This window comes from Podarcis filfolensis, assembly GCF_964270895.1.
Source record: "Podarcis filfolensis genome assembly, chromosome: 1".
In the NCBI taxonomy this organism is placed as follows: Eukaryota; Metazoa; Chordata; class Lepidosauria; order Squamata; family Lacertidae; genus Podarcis; species Podarcis filfolensis.
Genome location: NC_139604.1, coordinates 78,958,726 through 78,980,151, shown reverse-complemented (window position 1 = coordinate 78,980,151; position 21,426 = coordinate 78,958,726). Strand labels below are relative to the sequence as shown.

General features: G+C 38.1%; 2 protein-coding genes across 9 annotated transcripts in view; both read left to right on the top strand.

Annotated features, from left to right (window-relative positions):
* Window positions 1–21,426, top strand: part of SHANK2 (SH3 and multiple ankyrin repeat domains 2) — a 338,706-nt gene that overhangs the window by 289,270 nt on the left and 28,010 nt on the right. The window contains exon 20 of one of the 8 annotated variants that reach the window (XM_083601130.1): window positions 21,184–21,243. The exons of the other annotated variants lie outside the window; for them this stretch is intronic. Within the exon in view, the coding sequence (XP_083457256.1) occupies window positions 21,184–21,243 (60 nt within the window). The remainder of the gene's footprint in view (window positions 1–21,183; window positions 21,244–21,426) is intronic. 8 annotated transcript variants of the gene reach the window in all.
* On the top strand, window positions 8,575–21,243 carry LOC310757533 (uncharacterized protein). The gene is made up of 2 exons (XM_083602737.1): window positions 8,575–9,887; window positions 15,364–21,243. The coding sequence occupies exons 1-2, from the start codon at window positions 9,800–9,802 to the stop codon at window positions 16,218–16,220; spliced, it is 945 nt and encodes a 314-aa protein (XP_083458863.1). The 5' UTR covers window positions 8,575–9,799; the 3' UTR covers window positions 16,221–21,243.

Genomic DNA, 21,426 nt, shown 5'->3' with positions numbered 1-21,426 from the left:
GGCACCTCACACACACCTTGAGTCTTTACCTGGAGAACTGCTGCTCTGCATAATTTCAGGTTGAACTTAGCATCTTCCACACTGTCCCGTATGCATGGAATGCCCTCCCTGAACTGATCCATAAGGTCACGACTCTCCTCTCCTTTATCTCCTTGAGACCCACCTCTGCTGCAATGCCTACTGAGCCTATTGCACAACTTGCAATGACAGATTGCTAAGTGAAAGGACAGATGGGGATTGTTGACATTTTGTAGTAATACTAATTATAAATAAATATATGTATATAAAGGTTGCATATATTTAGCTGCATCCCTTTTCTTCCTTACCCTTTGTATGTCACCTGCTTTCTTCAAGGCAGGGAACTTTGTTTTTTTTGTATATATGATTGCCTAGCACACTGCTAATCCATAGGGGTAGAAGAAATTGAGGATAAGTCATGTGTAGATTACAGAGTTGTGTGAAGCATTAACTTTGATGCTGTGTTACAGTGGTGAAGCAAAGTGGCTGGAGTTAAATTTACTTAATTTTGTTTTTTGTTTTACACTTTTCCCAGCTCTCTCGTTTCTCTTCCTTTTGTTGATCATATTAACAAGAGCTCCAAGTACACCTACAGCACTGCCACTCAAACCCTTCTACAGAAACCCATATAGAATAAAACCTCTTAACTAGTTGTGAGCCCCAGTGACTTGGAACACTTTGTAGTCTAGATGGGTTCTCCAATAAGTATAATGTTTGCGTGTGTGTGTGTGTGTGTGTGTGTGTGTGTGTGTGTGTTTGCTTGCTTTTGTTTCACTGAGGGGGAGGGTAAATGCCCTGAATATGGCTTTTGAAACCGTGCACATCCAGGTCCACTTCACATGTTAGAACATTTAGTGTATATATGCAGTCCATACTCTAAAACTGACATCCACTTTGAACGATGTATACGTTGACACAAAAGTCATTACTTGTGCCAGAAAGTCAAGAATTTGTCTCTGCCACATATACACATACTTTAAAGCATATATGTTTCTTGTAAAGCAGACCTCACATGTGTAGAATTGTCTTTATGCAAAGTTGCATTGTACTTTGCATGGCATTCTATATAGGCAGGGGCTGTCCCAATAGCAGGCATAGGTCCATATGGATATATTTGGTGTTTCCCGTGAAATTGAAGACAATAAGGGAGTCCCTTCTTACTCTAAATCAGAGCCCCTTATTTACAATGGAGCCACTGGATCAGGGCCGTGGTTTAGCTATACAGTTAAGAGATAGAATTCCTTGTAAGATTAAAATCAAATATTATGTTTTTCACTACTTTTAACTTTACTTCTGAATGTTGCATAGTGTTGCTAAAAAAACCTAACTTCTCAATCTGTAATACATCCTTTTAGCTTCCAGTTGTAGACTCACCTGCCAGTAAGCCCCATTTAACTCAATGGAGCTTACTTCTGAGTAGACTTTTACAGGATTGCACTGTTACATTGCTATTTTCCCTTTCATCATCCTTCTCAAACTCAGAACTAAGCCATTCAACTTGAAAATACACATTATTTCAACTTGGAAACTGGTCTTATTTCTTTTGGTTTACAATATTTTGAAAAATTAATACAAATTTGACGCAAAAAAATACACAGTTGAATGTATTAATAAATGAATTAATCTAAATTGCAGAAATTTTTTTGGAGTATCCACTGCTTAGCAAGGTGGCTAGTCTAGACCATGAACTCCATGGGAAAAAATCTTAAAATTAGCAAAACAAATAACACAGAGAGATTTTTGCATAATTCAGACAAAACTTTTGCACACCTTTTGTATCTCATAGAGTTTTAGAACAATATATTATATAGCAATATATTTCCTCTGTATAATGTCTATGCATCCTTGCACCGATCCAGAGATCACATATACATGTATATGTATGTGTATGGTGTCTCCCAACCTTTTAAAGGATTTCTTTATTTTAGCGGATAGACCCAAACTAAGTGTGCCAATGATAGGACATATGGGGATAGGGCACCTCCACTGAAATGAACAATGAATTCCATTAACATGTCTTGGTGAAAACAAGATTTATCAGGGCATGTGATAATGCAATGCCCAACACATCCCCACTGAATCAAACAAAAACATACCCAAACAACAAGCTATATGATTATTTCACCTGTACAAGCACAATATGGCTAGAATTTTTAAATTAAAGAATTCCAGCCTATTAATTCATTTTTTTCAAAAATGAAACAGCAACAAAATAAACCAGCCTATCTATAGATTATTATTTTTTAAATAAATCATGAGGCAATGATGGTTTACATGACCAGATAGGTATGGAATTTGTAGGGGGAGCAGGTTTTGCATAGCTATTTTGGAACACTTTTCTAATTCATCAGTACCAAATTTTATCCTAGTGAATTTGGTGTATTAAGCAATGTCAGGTTTCCTTTGATCTTATTTGAGATTTTAAGCCTAGCTAGTTGGTTTTTCCCCCTGAACAGTTTCTAAACTGGATATTGTTCAATTCTCCATCTATAAGTGCTTCCAAAATGTTGATTTGTGACAAGAATAATCAGATATGTGTTTAGGGGATTTTTACTGCTGGATTGGTGCTAGCCAAATAATAATTCTGAAACAGGAATATTTTTGCCTTCCTCTATTTTTGTTGATCTTTCTCTTGGGAGTATAAATTTTAATTCTAGAAGAATATTAGAATATCGCCTGCAGAAACATTAAGTTGGGTCATAGTGCAATTTAATACGAGATGCAACTCACCTAACAAAACAATGTTTAATAGTGGTATCTTCTAAAAGAAACGTATCAGTGGCATTGATAATAAAAGCAATAATATTTATAGTACATGGTATAGTATCATTTTTTTCCAGAAAAAAAGTGTGAAATGATGGCATTTGAAACAATTAAGACATAAATTAAATCCAATACTTGAATTCCAAATGTAATAGGGACCGAAAAGTGGCCTCATGTGAAAAGGCTACACACTGCGGTTACAGGTATTTCAGCACTGTGGAATAGATCATAGGACTTTCACAACAAAGAAATAGTGAAAGCAGACATGATACCAGCTCTAAAGTGTTCACACCTTCAAATATGATGATAATCTCGGAAAGATGCTTTGGACAGAATTATTTAAGTCACCAGAAAGAAACCTTACCGTCAAAGATATGGATATTCCTGACGTTACCAATCTAACATGGATCCTCTGAAGGATATTTGTGTAAGTATTAATTGCTGACACCAAATGAAAATCTGAGTTAATATTACTATTTCATGGTATGCAGTTTTAAGTTTTGTAGAGATGTGTTGAATGCACACTTAATCATTTTTAAATGGGGTGATCTTCTGTCTTCTCTTAGCAAATTTATTAAATAACTGTTCATTTATCCCAATGAGGTTAAGCCATATTTATTAGTATAGCAAGGAATCAGACTTCACTTGTTTTCTAATATGTATCAGTAAGAACGTTATCTGTTAAAGAGGTACAAAGGAGTTAGTGAGGAAAGAAATACAAGGGGTGAATTTTTAAGTTCTGTTCAGTACTTTCTGGGAGTTCTCAGAGATAATGAATCCAGGTGCTGAATATTTCTGAAACATTCAGCATGATTTCATAATCAGGTGGTGAAAATTAGTAGTGCTTCTGAAAATGTTTGCAGTCCTTAATACATGAGGGCTTTTAAAGCTTCCATGTTGCCATTGTTCTTGCTGTCTATTATGAGCAGAATACTCATACAATTATAACTAGTCATGCATCCCCACATGTAAAGCACTTCATTGTCTTTCTTCACTAGAGAAAAGTAATTGAGGGTGACTTTGCCATCCCAGTGAGGAAAACATTGCAAGAGAAAATAAAGTGATGGAATCGTAAGTATTCAAGAGAATCATATTACTACGGCCATTAGGTGTGAAATTTTTGAGCAAAACCCCTGGAAATTGTTGGCTGAAAGATGAGTAAGACTTTATTATATATTTTTAGACAGTTTGTTATTTAAGATTTTCAGAATTTAAAGGTTGCACACAGAACGCATTTTCAAAGCTTTTAATCTTTTTGTCTTTCAGGTGCTGTAATGCTGCCACTGTGACTTAAACTTCAGTATGCCTTATTTAAGGTACCAGAGAGGTGGACAGCATACTCTTCCTTTCTCTCATTCTTTCTTTCCTTTCTTCCTGATTTCCTTCCTTATTTTTTCAAGGCCTTTTCTTCCCATTCCACATTGTTTGTTTTTTCAGTTGTTAACAATGTCATGTTGACTCCTAATTAAAACTGTAAAATAAATTACTCTAGGCATCTTGTAGTTTGTTTTCATTTGCCTTGCTCAGTTCTACAAGCTGGCTCATGTGTTTGCAGAATTGCACCATAACTTACTATAATGTTTGGAAGATTGATTCCCCATCTCCAAATTCCATCTCTTCGAATGCTGGCTCAAATCTAGCACATTTTGTTTCCACTTATTTTCTCAGTTCTGAAAACCTTCCATGTTTTCAGAATGAAATAACTTTTTTTTTTGAAAAATAAATACTGTGTTTCTAAAATAACTGTTGCTTCTGCAATGTAAAATATCTCTTGTGTTGTAAGATTACAAACATATGGAGCATCTATGCATACATTCACACATAATATTTCTTTTCATCTGCATCTGGGGATTTGAGTTGTCATTCCATGTGATGGAGTAAGATATAATCTAGCATTAGATAACAATGTTATCATGAGGTTATCTTATCCCTAGCAGCTGGTTGTTTGGAATGACTAATTTAGAATGACTTTTCCTTTGGTTCTTCATTTGATAGAAACCACATTACAGAAAGGAAGGATGAGATTGGGGGTCAGTATGTTCATAAAGCTTCCCAGTAGAATTAATTCAGCAGCAATATTAGTAAATATTCCCAAAAGGCAGATAGTCTAAAATTTGGCCAGCAAAGAATTAATGGATCCCTAGATACGATTCAAATGAATATCAAGTGATTCAACCTGTGTGGCTCTGTGTTCCCTAAGTCTTAAACGTTTTTACTAAAAACTATTCTTGAAGCACGGCATATGTATCTAATATGACCCAGTCATCTCTTATTAGTTTCTGCCCATTGATTATAGTATAATTTATTAATCTATAAATATTATCTTTCATGCATTAGAGTGAAATCTGATTACTGAAGCACACATCATATTTTCCAGATACCTTTTTAATTTGCACCTCTTCCAGATAAGAGGTATATAGGTGTTAAGATGTTAGGTGACAGGATTTGTAAATCTGTTGCTTTCAAATTAGTATTTGGTATTAGTTTCATATACCATTTCCCCCACCCTGTACAATGATTCTATCCTGTACAATGTCTGATTTGAGGTGTGCCAAGAGATGCAAGCATCTCCTCCCAGTTCTCTTAAACAGACTATACATTTTAGAAGCCCTCTTGCATAATCTGAAATAGTCAGCCTCTTACGTTGGGCTGTACGGTTGCATACTTTACAATACACTGTCTTAATTTCATTTATCTTACAGTTTGGCTTGATTCAGACCTCACACCAAAGCATGCTTTGCACTAATTGTAGTTTAGAACCCAAACCATGGTTTTAGCTTGCAAATGTAAAGACAAAGCATGAGTTAGAGCTGCTTGTTTGCTTTTGTTTGCTCTGCTACATCATGTCAGTTCCTTCCCATGTGGGGCAAATATAGGTAACTGCCTAGGTCCAGTGCTCTCAGGGGCCCACACCTTTACACAGCACGCATGACTACAGGTCCTGTACATGGACAAATAACAGGCCAGTGGCTAGGCAGAAACCATGCATTCAGTCACTCTTTTGTGGCTCCAGGAAATGCAGGCATGGGGTAGGGGCATGCCTGCATTAAGAGAAAACTATTTCCAATAAACAATGACAGAAAAGTTATTATTTTCCCTCTCCCATGCGGGGTAGGGGGAGTATTGTTATTTTTACCCTACTTACTTTGCGTCTCATCCCATGTTGAATTCCAAGAATGTGAGGCAACCACATTCACCTATTTAAACTGCATTTGAGGCTCGCAAATCCTGAATCCAACTAATTCAATAATATTTACTTGCGTACAACCAAATATCGTTGTGAGTAATCCTACATAAATGGCATTATACTAAAGACCTTTACTTTTAATAGTGAAAGTTATTACTAGTGCACTCTCTGCTCTTTTCTGTTTCTTGGAGTGGGGATGGAATGGGACAGAATTTCTTACTAAAATCTAGTATGTTGAAACTGTTTTATAAGGCCACGTGTTATATTTATAATGTATGAATAATAAAGGTGTGAAAAGAGAATATCAATTCTACATTTTGCTGTTACTAAAGCTATCTTATAGAGTAAGTGGTTAAGGTGTATGTCCTAGAAATGCTTTGTATAGAGTTCTAGATTCAAACTCAGGCACCTGTCTAAAAGCTTTATTTGATTTATTTTTTACATTTGTATCCCACCTTTCCTCCAAGGTAGAGTACATGATTCCTGCCCTTCCCTTCACAGCAGCCCTGTGACATAGGTTAGGTTGAGAAGCACTAACTGGCCCAAATATCACCCAGTGAGCTTCTTTCCTCTGTGGATATTTGAACCTGAGTCTTCCAGATTCTGCTCTGGTACTAACCACTACATCACACTAGCTTTTAGGAGTCTTCCAGATGTTTTCTCAAGACATCCAATTGTGGTTTCTCTACCTCCTGGTTTAGTTGAATTTCACATGTATAAAAATGTCATGGAAGTTAAACAATGTACTTTGTCCTGCATCGTGCACACCCTAGGAAAGACCTCCTATCATGCCAAACCATAATAGCAGAAACCATGGCTTGCAAGACCAGTTCATACCATGGTTTCTTATATGATTTGCTGGATAATCACAGGCTATGTGTTGTCAATTCAGGCATCACATCATGCTTTGATTTGTGTCTGAATTTGAGTCATTATGTCTGATTCCAGATTTAGATTATTTTATCTTGATACCATCAATTCATCTTTAGTAGCATTTTAGTAGTAAATTACAGAATTTCTATGTACAAAATATCAGACTCCCCTGAGATAACATTTTTATGTTATACATTTCACATATGGAGAGAATCTGTGTTTTGTGTCTTAAAATGTCATATAAAATAAGAATAATTCGATTGCATTCATTTTTGGCATCTGTAAAAAGCTTGCAAATGTTAAATAAATTAGCCACAAACTGAATATGGTATCAGTGGTTATTTCTTGTGAGCAAATGTAATTAACTGTCTGACCCGTAACTATTTTAAGTTTGCTTTATTAAACTTTGTTAACAAATAAAATTTATGTAATAATAAAAGAGGAAAATTGTTCTTTTTATAATCAAATAAGGTCATCTTACATACATTTCAAACAGCACTAACATTTCCCCCCTTGCTTTTCCCATTCAGGACTATCCTTTTCTGGAACCAATCTAAGCTTAAATACTTGAATTTGTGCTTTTTCAATCTTTGAATTAGTCAATGAAACCATACTGGTTGATATGCAAATATTCAAGGTTTACTGAGTTATAGATCAGGCTATAACATCCTTTTTCTTAATTTTAAAATTACATCTTAATGCTAGTCAGCTGTTTAAGAGATGCCATGTCTAATACACATACACAATGCATTGAGAAACTATCTCAATTTACCTGTCAATGTAGACTTTAAATTAAAGTATATATAGACATGGAATAGATCTATGTTGGACAGCCCCCACAACAAGGTGGGGAGCGCTTTCAAGTGAAGTGAGTTTCCATTTGAAGCTGTCACTTTTATATCTTGCTCTTAAGTACATTGGGTGACTATATTGGGCTGAAATTCAAAATTTCTGCCTTGTTTCCCTGTGTACACCAAGATTGCCGGTTTCCACATTTCACAGCAGCCTTCGGTGTCTCCCTGAGAAGCCTCTTAGGAGGATTAGATGATTGTCCAGTGGAGTATCTAGCATAGTGCAAAGGACCGCAGCTGAAAGCAAAACTCAGCAGTATCTCACGTGTTTACAGAAGCACTTCAATCACATCAGCACAGATGTATTTGGCTCCTGGCCATAATCACTCCAAAGTACCATTACTGATGTTGGGGTATTTTGGCTAATCTTGAAGCCGTATTCTGATGATCCCTTGTACCTACGGGACCGCTTCTCCTGGTATGTCCCACAGAGGAACTTATGATCTTTCAAACAAAAACGTCTTGGAGGTCCCAGGCCACAGAGAGGTTAGGCTGGCCTCAACCAGAGCCAGGGCTTTTTTGGCTGTGGCTCCGATCTGGTGGAACACTCTGCCACAAGAGACTAGGGCCCTGAGGGACTTGACATTATTTTATTGTTGTTAGCTGCCCTGAGCCCGGCTTCAGCTAGGGAGGGCGGGATATAAATAAAAAATATTATTATTATTATTATTATTTATTGAAATTATTAACATGAAAATGTTTCAGTTGAGTGAGAGATTTCTTAAGTTTCCTTTGCCTTAATGAGAATTAGCAATACCCACAAAATCAACAATATTAAATTATCATAAATTTAAAATGTCCAAAGAATGTCATGGATACCAGCAGCCACAGCAAAGTAGTTTTAAGTCCTATTGATTTTAGTGGGTGAACTGAGTACATGTTTAAAATTGTGGTCCTGTGCACAGCTCAAGTAAACTTAGTGGGATTTGCTTCTAAGGAAGCATGCATATGTTTCCTAGTTGAAATTAGTTGGACTTGAAATTCTTAACTTTGGTCGAAACACGCCACATTATTCCTTTATCACACGCCATATGCCCTCTTCTTTCCCCCCTGCCATGCCTTTCTCCCTTTCCCTCCTAAAGCTGTTGAGAGACAACTTAACGGTACTTCTTCTGCAGTGTACATGCTTGTGTTTATTGCTTTGCATCTGCAATGTCTGCCAAAAAGAGTGCTTTCAAAAGCCATCAATAGCTAAATATGCACAGAATTTACAAATGACTTTTTAATGTACATTTATGCTCTAATATTTAGGCAGGTACCTTTTGTAAGTTTTAGCTTCTTTCAAACACATATTAGATAACATGGAATAGTTTTCTTTTTAATTGCTCTGAATAAGGAGAAAGCACACTTGAATTGTACTTCGCTTGGAATTTTGCAATCTTACACTGACATGAGACATGTGGTCTAGAACTTGAATGCAGATTCACACAACACCTTTCAGAATATGCATTTTTGCACTGCTGTATGGTAGAATTTATACGAAGCTTTTTCATTTTGTGAGTGGCTCCCAGGCCATGGGATCGGCAACCCCTAAAGATTCAGGTTGTCAGTTGTGTGTCTTTTGGTGGGGAAACTGAACATGTGCTAGAACGCTTCACAAGTTCTACTTTTATATAGATCTCATAGCATGTGATGTATCGTCCTTTCATTAGTACATTGGGTGGGTATATTGGGAGGAAGAACAACACACGTGAAAAATAGTGGTTATGGTTCATTTCTGAAGTTAATAATGTGGTTGAAGCCACAGTATGAAGGTGCAATGGATGTTGCACCCAGTTTGATGTAACCTATTGTGCATGGCACAGTTTCTATCTGTATCTGTCTTAGGTATTCAGAAACTTTCATCCTATCTAAAGCAGCTTGAACAGTAAGAAGAAGGGGCATGCTGCAAACATGGGCCTAAGTGCAGAGGAACAATTCACGGCTCCAAGAACTTTCTCAAGCGTGCTACTATGGCTGCTGCATTGCTAGCTGTATTTAATTGTACCCAAAGAACTTTCCAGTTATCTGGCAACAAAGAAGATCATACCTACTCCTGCAATCCAGCTGTTCATATGGGGGGAAAGGAAAGAATATATAAGGAAAAGAAAGCAATCCAGTAGTGGAGATGAAAAATCTGGTGGGATCTCAAAAGGAAGGACTCTTTGAGAGCAGCACTTCCCAGGGGAGGGATCAGCTGCCAATACAAGTGGCAGGTAAGACTCAACATGGCCATAAAGAGATAACTATTTTCAGTGAATCAATTTAAATATGTTTCTTGTAGCTGAAACCTCTGATTATTATAAGTACTGTAGCCTGTGCTCTTTCCATATACTTCCTAGAACTAAGTTGTCCTTGGTGTTTCTTCTGTAGCTTTTATATCACGAATAACTTGTAAATGGTATCCTACATTCACTGAGAAACTAGAAGCATGATAACCATGTTCAAGGAGCCAGCAGTACGCCAGCACCATGATCCTACCCAAGCATCTATGGAGCTGGTGTAGTCCTGACTTCTGGCAACATTTGACAAACATCCTGTCCAAGGCAGCTTATTCTTCAGGGCAGGGAGTAGGCAAACTACGAATATTGAACACAAAATTATGAGGTGTATCATGCACATGGAGGTGTCAGAACAATACGCCCAGGTGTATGACACAGATGTACTAAATCACAGAAACGAAGGAGGCATCTGATCACATTGAGGAGAGGGACTGTGAGAAGTCTAACACTGCCTCTTTGCACACAACACTTTAAAAATTCAGCCAGTTGACAAATAAAATAATGTTATAGGGGAGATGCTGAAAAGAACCCAAACACATTGTCTGGGGTTTTTTGTTTTTAATTCAAAAACAACAACACTATGGAATGAAAATCTAAAAGAGCACCCGGTCCAAAAATTACCAGGCTCTTGGCACAGTCCTCTTGCTTTCCCTTTCTCTGTCTGTTTTCAAATACATCTTTATAGTTGAGAACTCTGGTAGGCATGCCAGAACAAAATGCAACCAGGTAATATTGATTAAACCATAGTATAGGAAGCCATGCATCCACATACCCTATAACTCACTGTATGTCTAGAAAGAAAACGATTGAGTTAGCAGCGGTTTAAAAATACATTGTTCGGTTAGGTAGATGTAGTATGTAAGGGTGTTGGGGTCTGAAGCAGAGTGCAGACATGATGGTGCTGATTTCTTAACCATGGTTAAGAGAGTGGGAGTTGGTCATGCACAGATACCATGGGTTGGATACAGGTTTGCGCAGAGCAGAATTGCACAAACTGGCAGGGTCAGCCCACCCATGAGGCAAGGTGAGGCATCTGACTCAGGCGGCAGGATCCACATGGACAGCAGATCCCAATGCAGATATTTATTCCTCCCCCGTCCTGTTCCCGATGTAGATTTTCATTCACCCCTCCTTCCCTGGTGGGGAGGGGGCAGCCATGCAAACTGGATGTTCCCACAAGTGGAAGCTGGAACATGATTTTCAATATTTCCTTTCCTCCTGGAGCCTTCTGTGCTCTCCAAAATCTGCTCCAGAGGATTGGGGGGGATCCTCCGGAACAGCATGGATATGGGTATGGAGGGGGAGAGGGGAACTATCAAAAGTTATCCTCTCACCTACGGGAGCCTCTGCAGGAATTGACTTGCTTTTGTGAATAGAAGGAGGCCTTCGATTTGTTGAACAGCAGGTCTGAATCTAACCCTCTCTTTCCTCTGTCTCCTTTTGTCTCAGGCATTCTTTCTCCTCTCTTTCTCCTTTGAACTTTAATTATATTTATCATTACATCTGCTTTGGTTTATTTGTTCCTATTTTAAATTCATTTCAGAGTCTCACATTTTGTCTGCAATTGTATTAACATGTTTTTATGTAGTGTCAGCTTATGTGCTGGTTTCCTATAGAAAGACAAATATTTTTGAGAATAATAAATAAATAATCTGTAGTGGTACTAAGCATGGTTAAAAGCTTGACTTCACTAAGCATTAATCAGGATTTGAAGCAAGGCTTCAATAAGCTGGCAAACCCTGGTAAAGCTGTTGAGCGTTAATCATGGTTAGTGTTAGCATTACGGTTAGCTCAGTAAATAACTCCTGCGTGATCTAATGTGCAGCTTATTCCCAGTCTCTTAACCATGAGTAAAAGATCAACAGTGTTGCATCTGCACTGGGCATAAATAATTGCTTCATTTTCTTTTCATTATTATTATTTCTACATCTCATTGAGTGTAACCACAAGCTAGTGATTTGTGCCCCCATAATGAAACCAAATCTGTAGATGAAAAGTATTTAGAAGATAAATACATAATATTGATTTTGTTTACATGTTGATCCTTGCAGTGCAGTTGTTGTATGCTCCTGGTGAAGAACTAGGCAACAATGCAAGATCAAGGCACCTAATTCAAGAGAGAAGTTAACTTGATTTTAATATTTCTAGTCACATGGTGCAGAAGCGTAAGCCATTTGATCATTCAGTCCTGCTGCTGAGCAGCACAGTTTCTAGGCACACCAAATTTCCATTGTCTCCATATTACCAAATGCACTTCTTCCACACCACCAACATAGCACTGGTGCCATCATCTTAACAACTTCCAAGTCCTGAATTTTATCAGGCCAACTTGCAGACAGCAAGAAAATGACCTTTCAAGCAGAGCCTGATGCATATAACACAGTGATGTCAACCATTATCCCAAGTTGCCACAGTTGCTCTGCATTGAATGAAAATCAGCTTAAGGTTCTCTGTGCCCCATAATAATATTAAATAAAGGCTGTAAATCCTAGTTATTAGAGATGCTTGAACTCTTTGTTGTTAATGTTGCCTCTTGATTCAGCCCCTTCATTGTTAATGGCTAGTCTAACAACCCATCTTAACCTCTTTGAATGTATTCATGATTCATAAGTATTCGACAACAGTGTCAGAATTTAAGTCCATTGATTGTTTATAAACTGTTTACTCAGTTTGTTATTTGTGTGATTGGCCACACATGCCAATCTCTCTGATTGGAAGGCTGAAGTTATTTGCTTAGGAAGACGTTGCAGCGAATAAAATGTTTCTGAGCAATAAGGATTTTTTTTTCAAGTTAGGAAATGGGATTCACCAATAAATGGCAAATGAACCATCAACATAAATAACAAACTATGCCAAAATATTATTTTATTTGTATATCAATGTTCACACATCAGCTGGGGGTGGGATAGGTTATATTTTTCAGATTATTTTATCAGGTCTACTATTTTCCATTTGGTTCTATTGTAAATGTTCAGACAAAGAGTTTTAAAATATGAAAAATGCCTGGCTTCATATGATCAGTGATATCCAATAATAATAATATCCCTTCTTTAGAATGGGATGGCCAACTTCTGCATTATGAGCGGCCACTCAGTTCTCTAGATTCCGTTCCTGGAAGGGGAGTATATTTTGCTGTCCAACTGGACCTTCTCGCAACTAGTCAGAAGTTGTATTCAGCATGACCTAGGAAAAGCGGTTTCATAGTTATGGTGCATGTGTGCTGGATCATGATTTGGGCTGTTGCATTCAAAACCTGGAGATAGAATCATAGATTTGCACAGCTAACAACGTGAAAGGCTTCTCACACAACCTTTTAAAAAAATAGTTTCCTTTTTATATAAAATGTTATTACTGATTAAAATGTAGCAGGGAGTAAGGCAGATAAAATTATTTCCTGGGCCACATCTTGCTCGTGGGCCTCAGCTGGCCATCCCTGCTCTAGAGGTTCAGTTAGAATTTTGAAACAGACATTTGCTCATGTGGTTAAAAATATCCCTGTTTTATATGTGTACCCTAGCAGAGAATTTTGAAAAGTGGATTTTGTGGTCCTATACTATCTATCTGAGGGATATAGGAATCACTGGTTACAGCTGTCGCTGGGCTGGTGGAGCAAAGGTGGGAATTAAAGTGCAAAAGCAGCAGGTATTACATTTAAATTGTCTCGTGAAGTCCCTTTTCAAAGTATCCATGCAGTGGAAGATCCAAGGCTTGCTTGCCGCTCTGTCTCCACATCCATTTTCATAAGGAACTCATGCATATTATATACAAACAGTTTCATTCTCACTTTCCATAAACATGCAACTGGACAGTCTAAACAAACACAAACAGGTGTGAATACTTTGAATGTGAATACGTTAATTAATAGATGGAGAAATTATTAGCGCTCACAACGTAATTAATGTTGAGATTAAATATTCAGTTATATTGAATCATGAAATGTACAAGGCCCTTTAAATGAATATATGGTTGGAGGGGTTCAGGATTTGGAGTGGTGAGAGAGACCATGGTTTTCTCTAGGAACCACCCCCCAACATCCCTCTCCCACTAAAATAAGATGGATGATCTCAAAGGATAAGAAATAATAAGGAACACTGTTACAAATCAGACACATATATACACTCGTGTCCCTCTGGTGCAAATACACAACTCCAAATTAAGTTCATAAGAGCAGCATGTGGTGTGTGTCAATGAGCAGGAGTGACACCTAACCAAATACAAATTCATTTGGAGATTCTGCAAAGCAGGTGCAAATTACTTAGCACCAACCACACAGAGCAACCAGTTCACCAGGAATGATTAGTAGTAGTTACTCTTGTTTACTAGGTAGACTTAGTGAGAATCATGCTGTTCACACACAAATCTTGCTTAAGATTGGGAAATGTACTTTGAATAAGTGATTATTATGATAATTTGAGAGGACATCTCAGATAAATATGAATGGGTAAATTGTCCCAGAGGCAGAAGGCTTACTTTATTTTTCCCCCCAACCTAGGACATTTTCTCATTCTTCATTAGCCTGCATAATATATATAAATGCATAAAGTAACTGCTTAGTTAGGAAGTGCATGCAATATATAATCATTTTAAAGTGTTTGGGGATACATTTTCTTAAGAGTAGATGTGAATTTAAATAACATACATGGACAAATGCCCTTATTTAATGCTTGACCTTTCTTTGTAAACTGCATTGTACACGTGTTATATAACTCTTTATAAAAGTACTCAGGCAAGGAGTCAGCAAGGCAAGTGCAAGGGAAATATTTATCTTCAGACAAACAAAAGGCATCCTGGTGAACAATGCCATTGTGCATAATTACTTTCAGTTTAATATTAACAAAAAGGAAATGAATGCATACAGAAGACCTAAGAGACATTGTTCACAGGATAAATTTGATTGACTGCCACACAGATTTTGTGGCAATAATTCTGGAAGGAGTTTAGGGGTGAGATGAAACGCCGGACAAAAGAGAAGATAGCAAGCAGTGCTTCAAAAGTTGCCACACAAGCCAGTGGTGGAGCACATCTGACACCACAGGAAGCTCAGGTCGCTTGGAAAGTTGACTCAAAGTTCATCACAGAGATTTCTGACTGTGACATCACTACAATGCATAGGTGAGCTTTTTGCTAGGTTCACAGACATTTACTGTCACAATCACAATAAGGTGTATTGAAAGATGTTCTTTGGGATCCAGTACAGTTGTATGTGTTATGGGTGCAGCACGGTGTGCATTTTATGAAGTGCCACCTGCACTTTTCAGTCTCTAAATTTTAGTCTGCCCAACTATTTGCCCAAACACAAACACTCTGGTTTCCCAACTGGCTTCTTTCTGTGTGTTGTCCAATGTATGTAGATTCCTCCATCTGCCTGGCCTCAGATACAGTGGTTGTTGCTCCTCTATTTGATTGCCAGATGTCACTGGGCAGCAAGATGGGGAGGTTCCTGGATCTTCTGGACAGCCCAGGCACCAGAGAGGAAGTTCACCATCCACACCTGCAGAAGAGCAAGAATCTTCAGTGCCAGCTTCTGATGAAGATTCACCAGCCAGAACTACAGAGAGTTGGCCATGGCCATTGTCATCATCTGAAACACACAGCAACCTGGGGGAAGATTTTGAGGGATTTCCAACACCAGAGCGGACTCCGCAGTGTACAATGGACATACAATCTCCTGGGGATCAGTCTCTCAGTAGGACTCCCCAATATGAGAGTGACTCTCCTGTGGAGGGAAATGATGAAATGAACGAAGAGCACCATGGTGTTCAGCCTGTCCCTAGGGATCGGGGTTGGAGAGGGCAAACTCAGCTGACAGAGGGAGAGAGGTTATTAATGGAAACCAATAGTAGGATTGTACAGCTGCTGGAAAATATCAAGAGAGAGCATGCACAGTCCATGGGTCTCATGTCCCAGTCCATGGGCCGGATGGAGCTGCAGCTAGGCATTGTGGCTACATCCACAAGAGCCATCCATAACTACCTGTCTGAGATTTTAGCTTTCCTCAAACAACCAAGGACACAGGTCCTTGAAACACGTATCTCCCAAAGAGCCACCCCTCATGTTGAGTTAACGAGTGCCTCAACGTGGACTGGTGAGGATGCAGTGGCGATGCCCACTGGATACTTACCAAGGGATGAAGGGATTAATGACTCTCAAGAAACACTGCAAGCCACACTGCCTCGTCGCAGTGGCCGAATGCAGAGAGCCATAACAGAAAGGGCCTCGTTGCCCATGCCCATGCGCCAAGCAAAGGGGGGAGGGAAGAAAAAATAATTTATCACACTAGTGATAGTATTTTTAAGGGTTTTTTTTAATGTGCCTGTCCTTTTAATTCTTAGCCATAAGGCCATGAGTGGCAGAACTTGACCATTTTTACATTTGGCTAACATTGTATTCTGGCTGACTAGATTAGTCTTACATTTTGTAGTTTATATTTGCATTGTTAACAATGTGTGCTACTGGTATTTGAAGAACATTTGCTTCTGTTCTTTCACTTCAGCTTCATGAGAGCATTTTTTTACACTGTGCCAGACATTCATTGCTTTTCTTACAAATACAAATCATTTCTGGACACAGTTGTTTTTTGAGTTTTCTTTTTCCATTATCCCCCCTTCCCCCTTTCCCTCTGAGCAAGCATTCTGGAGTTTTTGGTAAGTATGTGGGTCTTGGCAATATTCGCCTCAGAAATTGTGTTCGATCAGTCTTTGCCTGGTGTTTCTGGCATGCTGGCCTGAGGTGTTGGGATTAGCCTGTAAGTGCCTTTTTTGATAATAATCTTATCCTCTGTGGGTCTGACCAGATTAATCTCTTGCCTATTTTGTGGAAATTACATATCTTGGCTGGGTTGTGTAATAAGCAACATGCCAGGACTATATTGCAGCACTTGTGACTTGTACAAAAACTGTGCCAGCAAACCTATCTAGGCACATGAACTACACTTTCAAAAGCTCCTTCCTTGTTGAACTGATGGTTTGGCGAGCAACATTGTTATCCCATGGGGAAGTTTGGAGATTTAGAAACAGAGGAAAATAGCAATGCATTTATTATATGTGAATCCCATAAAGAAATATCATAGGAGAAACTATCCCTAATACTATCACAGACACTTACAGATCAAAGCAATCGCCTTCCTTGTAGCCAGACCTTCTCAGAATTTAAGAGTCATAACACGCTGTTGCGTTCTGTGCCACAATGTCTAAATAACAGCTTTGCATTGCAGACGATATGAAAATCTCTCCTCTTCCTTTAGGCCACCTCATTTACTGATGCTAAGAGTGGTCCTAGCACACTAGGCAGATAACAAATGCACATGGGTTGGAGAGCATTTTTATTACTGTTGGGACTGCCTCTGTGAGGGTTTGTTAAAAAGCGGGACACAAAAGCATCTAGATGCATATAAGGAATACAGAGTGGCTTCTGAGTGGTACTCAAGATCATCCTGTTTTCACCACCAAACTGGGTTGTGTGGTCACCACCACTGTTACAGGCACAGTGTAGGCCCTGCTTCACTTTCCAGTTTCACTTTGGAGCTAAATTCCCTAAAGAGCATATTTGTGAGAGCATATTTATCAAGCCCATATCTAAATCCAAGTTTGTGGCTGTATCTAAACAGGCTGTGGACCATGTGGGCCATCTCTTCCACCTACTCTTGTTTCAGACGGAAGAAAACCTGAGAGCAAGAAGCATTTTGCTGCAGTACAAACCAGCCATAATATGCTTCTTAGTGAAATATTTGCTTGTGGCTGCTTTTTGCTAAGTGACTGGGCTAATGGTGAAATGCAGCTAGTGTGGGCTAACCCCTCATGCAGGCACAACGTACGGTTCAGGTATCTGTCCTGAGAGATGAGCTGTCATGGGTGTGCTGTCTTGACCATAAACTCTAAATGCACCCGGTCTGTCAGGGATGACCTTTCACACCTGCATACCACTTGTGCCCCATCTGTGCCTGTTTTATTTCTTGTTTGTTTGTTAAACATAATATACCGTATTTTTCCGTCTATAAGATGCCTCCATGTATAAGACTATTTTGGGGGACTCAAATTTAAGAAAATGGGGGGAGATGGCCCCATGTATAAGACACCCCCTCATTTTTGACATAATTTTTAAGGAAAAAAACCTAGTCTTATACACGGAAAAATATGGTATATATAGATGCCTTTATAAATAAATACATTTCAAATTGAAGCATGTAAGAATCATGATGCAAGAATACACATTCTTACAAAATTACATTAAAAAACAACAACTAAGGGGAAGTGTCACAAGCAAGTATGAAACGCAAGTTGTTAAGGTTCCAATGTAGCTTTCAAAGTCCTAAACAAAAACAAGCTGCAGAGCTCTTTGAAAATTAGCCTTTTATTAATATGTTTGAAAAGGGAAATACATGGAGTTCCACAAACATCCTGAGATCAGCCTAGATCTACAATATAATGAAGATGTGTTTATTTGCATTATGTCACTCTAAAAGTGTGATGGAATTGGGGAGGGGGGGTATTCAGAATTTGACAAATATACTACAGTTCAAACATAACCATTGTTGGAAAGTCCAGATTTCCTCCCTAAATTTAATACATTTAATTCATTGGGTTATACTGCATCCCAACTTCAGTATGCGATTAAAAAAAAATCAGCACAAAATTCATTCTTTGCAGTAATATACAAAGCCCCCTCCCCATTCCAACTTGTTTCAGCTATCTGTGATTAGAAAGGGTTGCAATACCTGCCATTTGAGTGGAAAAAGCTGTAGGGCAAGGAAAAATGAGCTGACAATAATAAGATCAACAAAAGATAGAGTTTCCCACTAACCTAATGTGTGGTGGCAATATCAGATTTTGTTAGTGAATACCTGCAAACTGATATTGTAGTCAGATCTAGTGCTTGGATCAGACTTCCAATACTGTCTTGCAAAATAATGGAGGTATGCATGGTTTTTATCATTTTCAAAGTGAATATACCCATGCTTTTTTCTTGTATCTGTCAAAGCCTATTCATTATTTCCCTGTAGTTCTCATTGTCTGGCTAGAAATATGGCTACGTGTGTCTTTTCAGTTACAAAAGTTATGAGTTTTTATATGGAATATTACATTACTTGCAGACATTGAGTAACAAATACTTCCCATCTTCAAAATCTTTCACTGTTGATCACAAAAGGTTTGTGGCATCATTTACAGGACTAGAGAGGCATAACACAAAATCTTCCCTCTTGGTGGTGGATATACCAGCATACCCAAATGTCAAAGGTGAAACCTGTAAGGTTTATGTTTTACTGCAAATTGGAAAGGTTTAGTCATAGTTTGAAAGACAGAATTCAGATTTCTGCTAAATTGAGTATAAATCTTTCACATCACATTTGAATCTTTTAAAAAGCAGGCAAAAAAAATAGAATACTGAAAGATATTGATATTTACAAATAATCTATAGCATTGTCCAGTTCCATGATGTTGGCAGTAGATCTTGAGCCTTCTCAGTGACTTAAGAATCTGCTTTTCTATGACAATTTTCTTCACAGGTAGAGAAGTTAACTGTGATTCCTATAAACACCATTGCCCTGATCCAGCTATCCCTTGTGGGCACAAGGGCTCTGATCTCACCCAGCCACAGGATCTTCTCCATTCACTTCAGTGGTCGAGGCATCTCTGGTATCACATGCATAGAGATATGCACATAGATCTTTTCCATCCACTGCTGTGATTTGAGAAACCCACACATGCAGGGGCTCCTTGTGCACATTGCAGCACACACGGGGCTCTGGTTCAGGAAGCGTCTCTGCATTTAACTAGATGTGCTACATTAAAATCCATTTTCCTTTTCCCATATACCATTCTAAACCACACTCTTAAGAGATGAATATGCTCTACATATCTAATTACAATCTCTAATTTCAACACTATGCATGGGTGGAATTGTCTGTAGAAAATTATTGAGGTGACTGTATTGAGTTGGTAACTAATGGGCTAGTTTCTCTTTCTTCCTAAAGCAGTTTGCAATGCAGGTATTTTGTATTTAATTCTAGAAAAATCAGTTGGGAAGTATGATGCCTTTAAGACTTCAGTTGTCGGACATGATGAAAAAAAGAAATTGGTGGAGTCTCTTCCAGTTGTTACATAACTTTTTATGTATGCATATATGCTGAGTATCCAGGGCCCTGTGGTTAGGATGAATATTTTGCTAACTTTGCTTTGATAATCTAAATGTTAAAAAAACACCACTGCATATATATAATCTGACTGCATTCTCTGAACATTGATACTGAAGGTGTGGCAAAGAAAGAATATAGGACTATTTTTTATAGTATAAGGTTGGCTCTTATTCCAAGTGTGGAGGATGAATTGATGTGTGATCTTAGATCAGTAAAATGACTCAGTTTCAACATAAATACAAAGGGATGATACCCATTGTATAATGCTATAATCCAGTTGTTGCCTAACTCTAGATTTGAACATTCCTCTTGCATCTTAAAAGGAAATCACTTGTATCGATTGCTTCTATTTTGGTTTGTGTTTGTAATTTGTCGCATTCTGCATTGTGCCTATTGGATCCAAATTTCCCTGTGCTACAAAGGGTAGAGATAAATTTTGTGTGGTTGGCCTCTATAGCTCACTTAAAACTGAGGGCTGATTCTCTTCATAACCTTGTCTGTGACGGGCTGCTTTTATTTATCCAGCTCAGATTAGTTTTCCTACCTTTTATCCATAGTGAAGTGGTCATACTATGACTTTGAGATCACAGTTTGATGGCCATCACTCAAACATACTCTTTGAACATTTGTGGCAAACAGTAACACCATCTGAGTTTGCGGTCAAAATGTTTCATGACTACTTCCTCATAGGCAAATGCAGGAAAATAGTACTCCAGAGTTTAGAAAGTGGTTTGCTACTAACAACGTGGCCATGAGAATTAGCCCTGAGATATTAATTGCCAGGCTTATAGCAAAGTTTCTAATGAAGATTTGAAACTTGACTCATTGGACCTAAGTATGATTCATTTAACATTTAGAAGTCCATAGAAAATTAAGTATTTGCATATTTAAGAGACTTTAAAAAGTGCTGTTATAGCAGTGCCAAATCGTTTTGTCTAATAGCCTGACATCAGGAATAGGTTACAAAGTAATAGCATAAAGAGCACTTAAAAATACCTATTATTGTCTAAAATTTCATTAGCATTCTAGTGACTACTGTGTGGAATAGTGCTCTAGAGGTGTAAAATTTCTAAAGGTTTTCTTTCCATTTCTATATAGATATTTTCCCTTCACATTTTGAAGGTTTGAAGAAGAGGATTGTTTTTCGAGTCACACTAAGTAAACATTAAATGCATGCAGGCTTAAAACTAAAGCATGCATGTTACGCAGCAGCAATAAAAGTGCTCGGCTTGCACGACTTACGATGCTGAAGCATTGCCTTGTTAAATTGCCAAAATCCCCTTTTTATTTGCATCTTTAAAAAAAGTTAAACTCTTAATTTCACATTGCATTATTTAGATT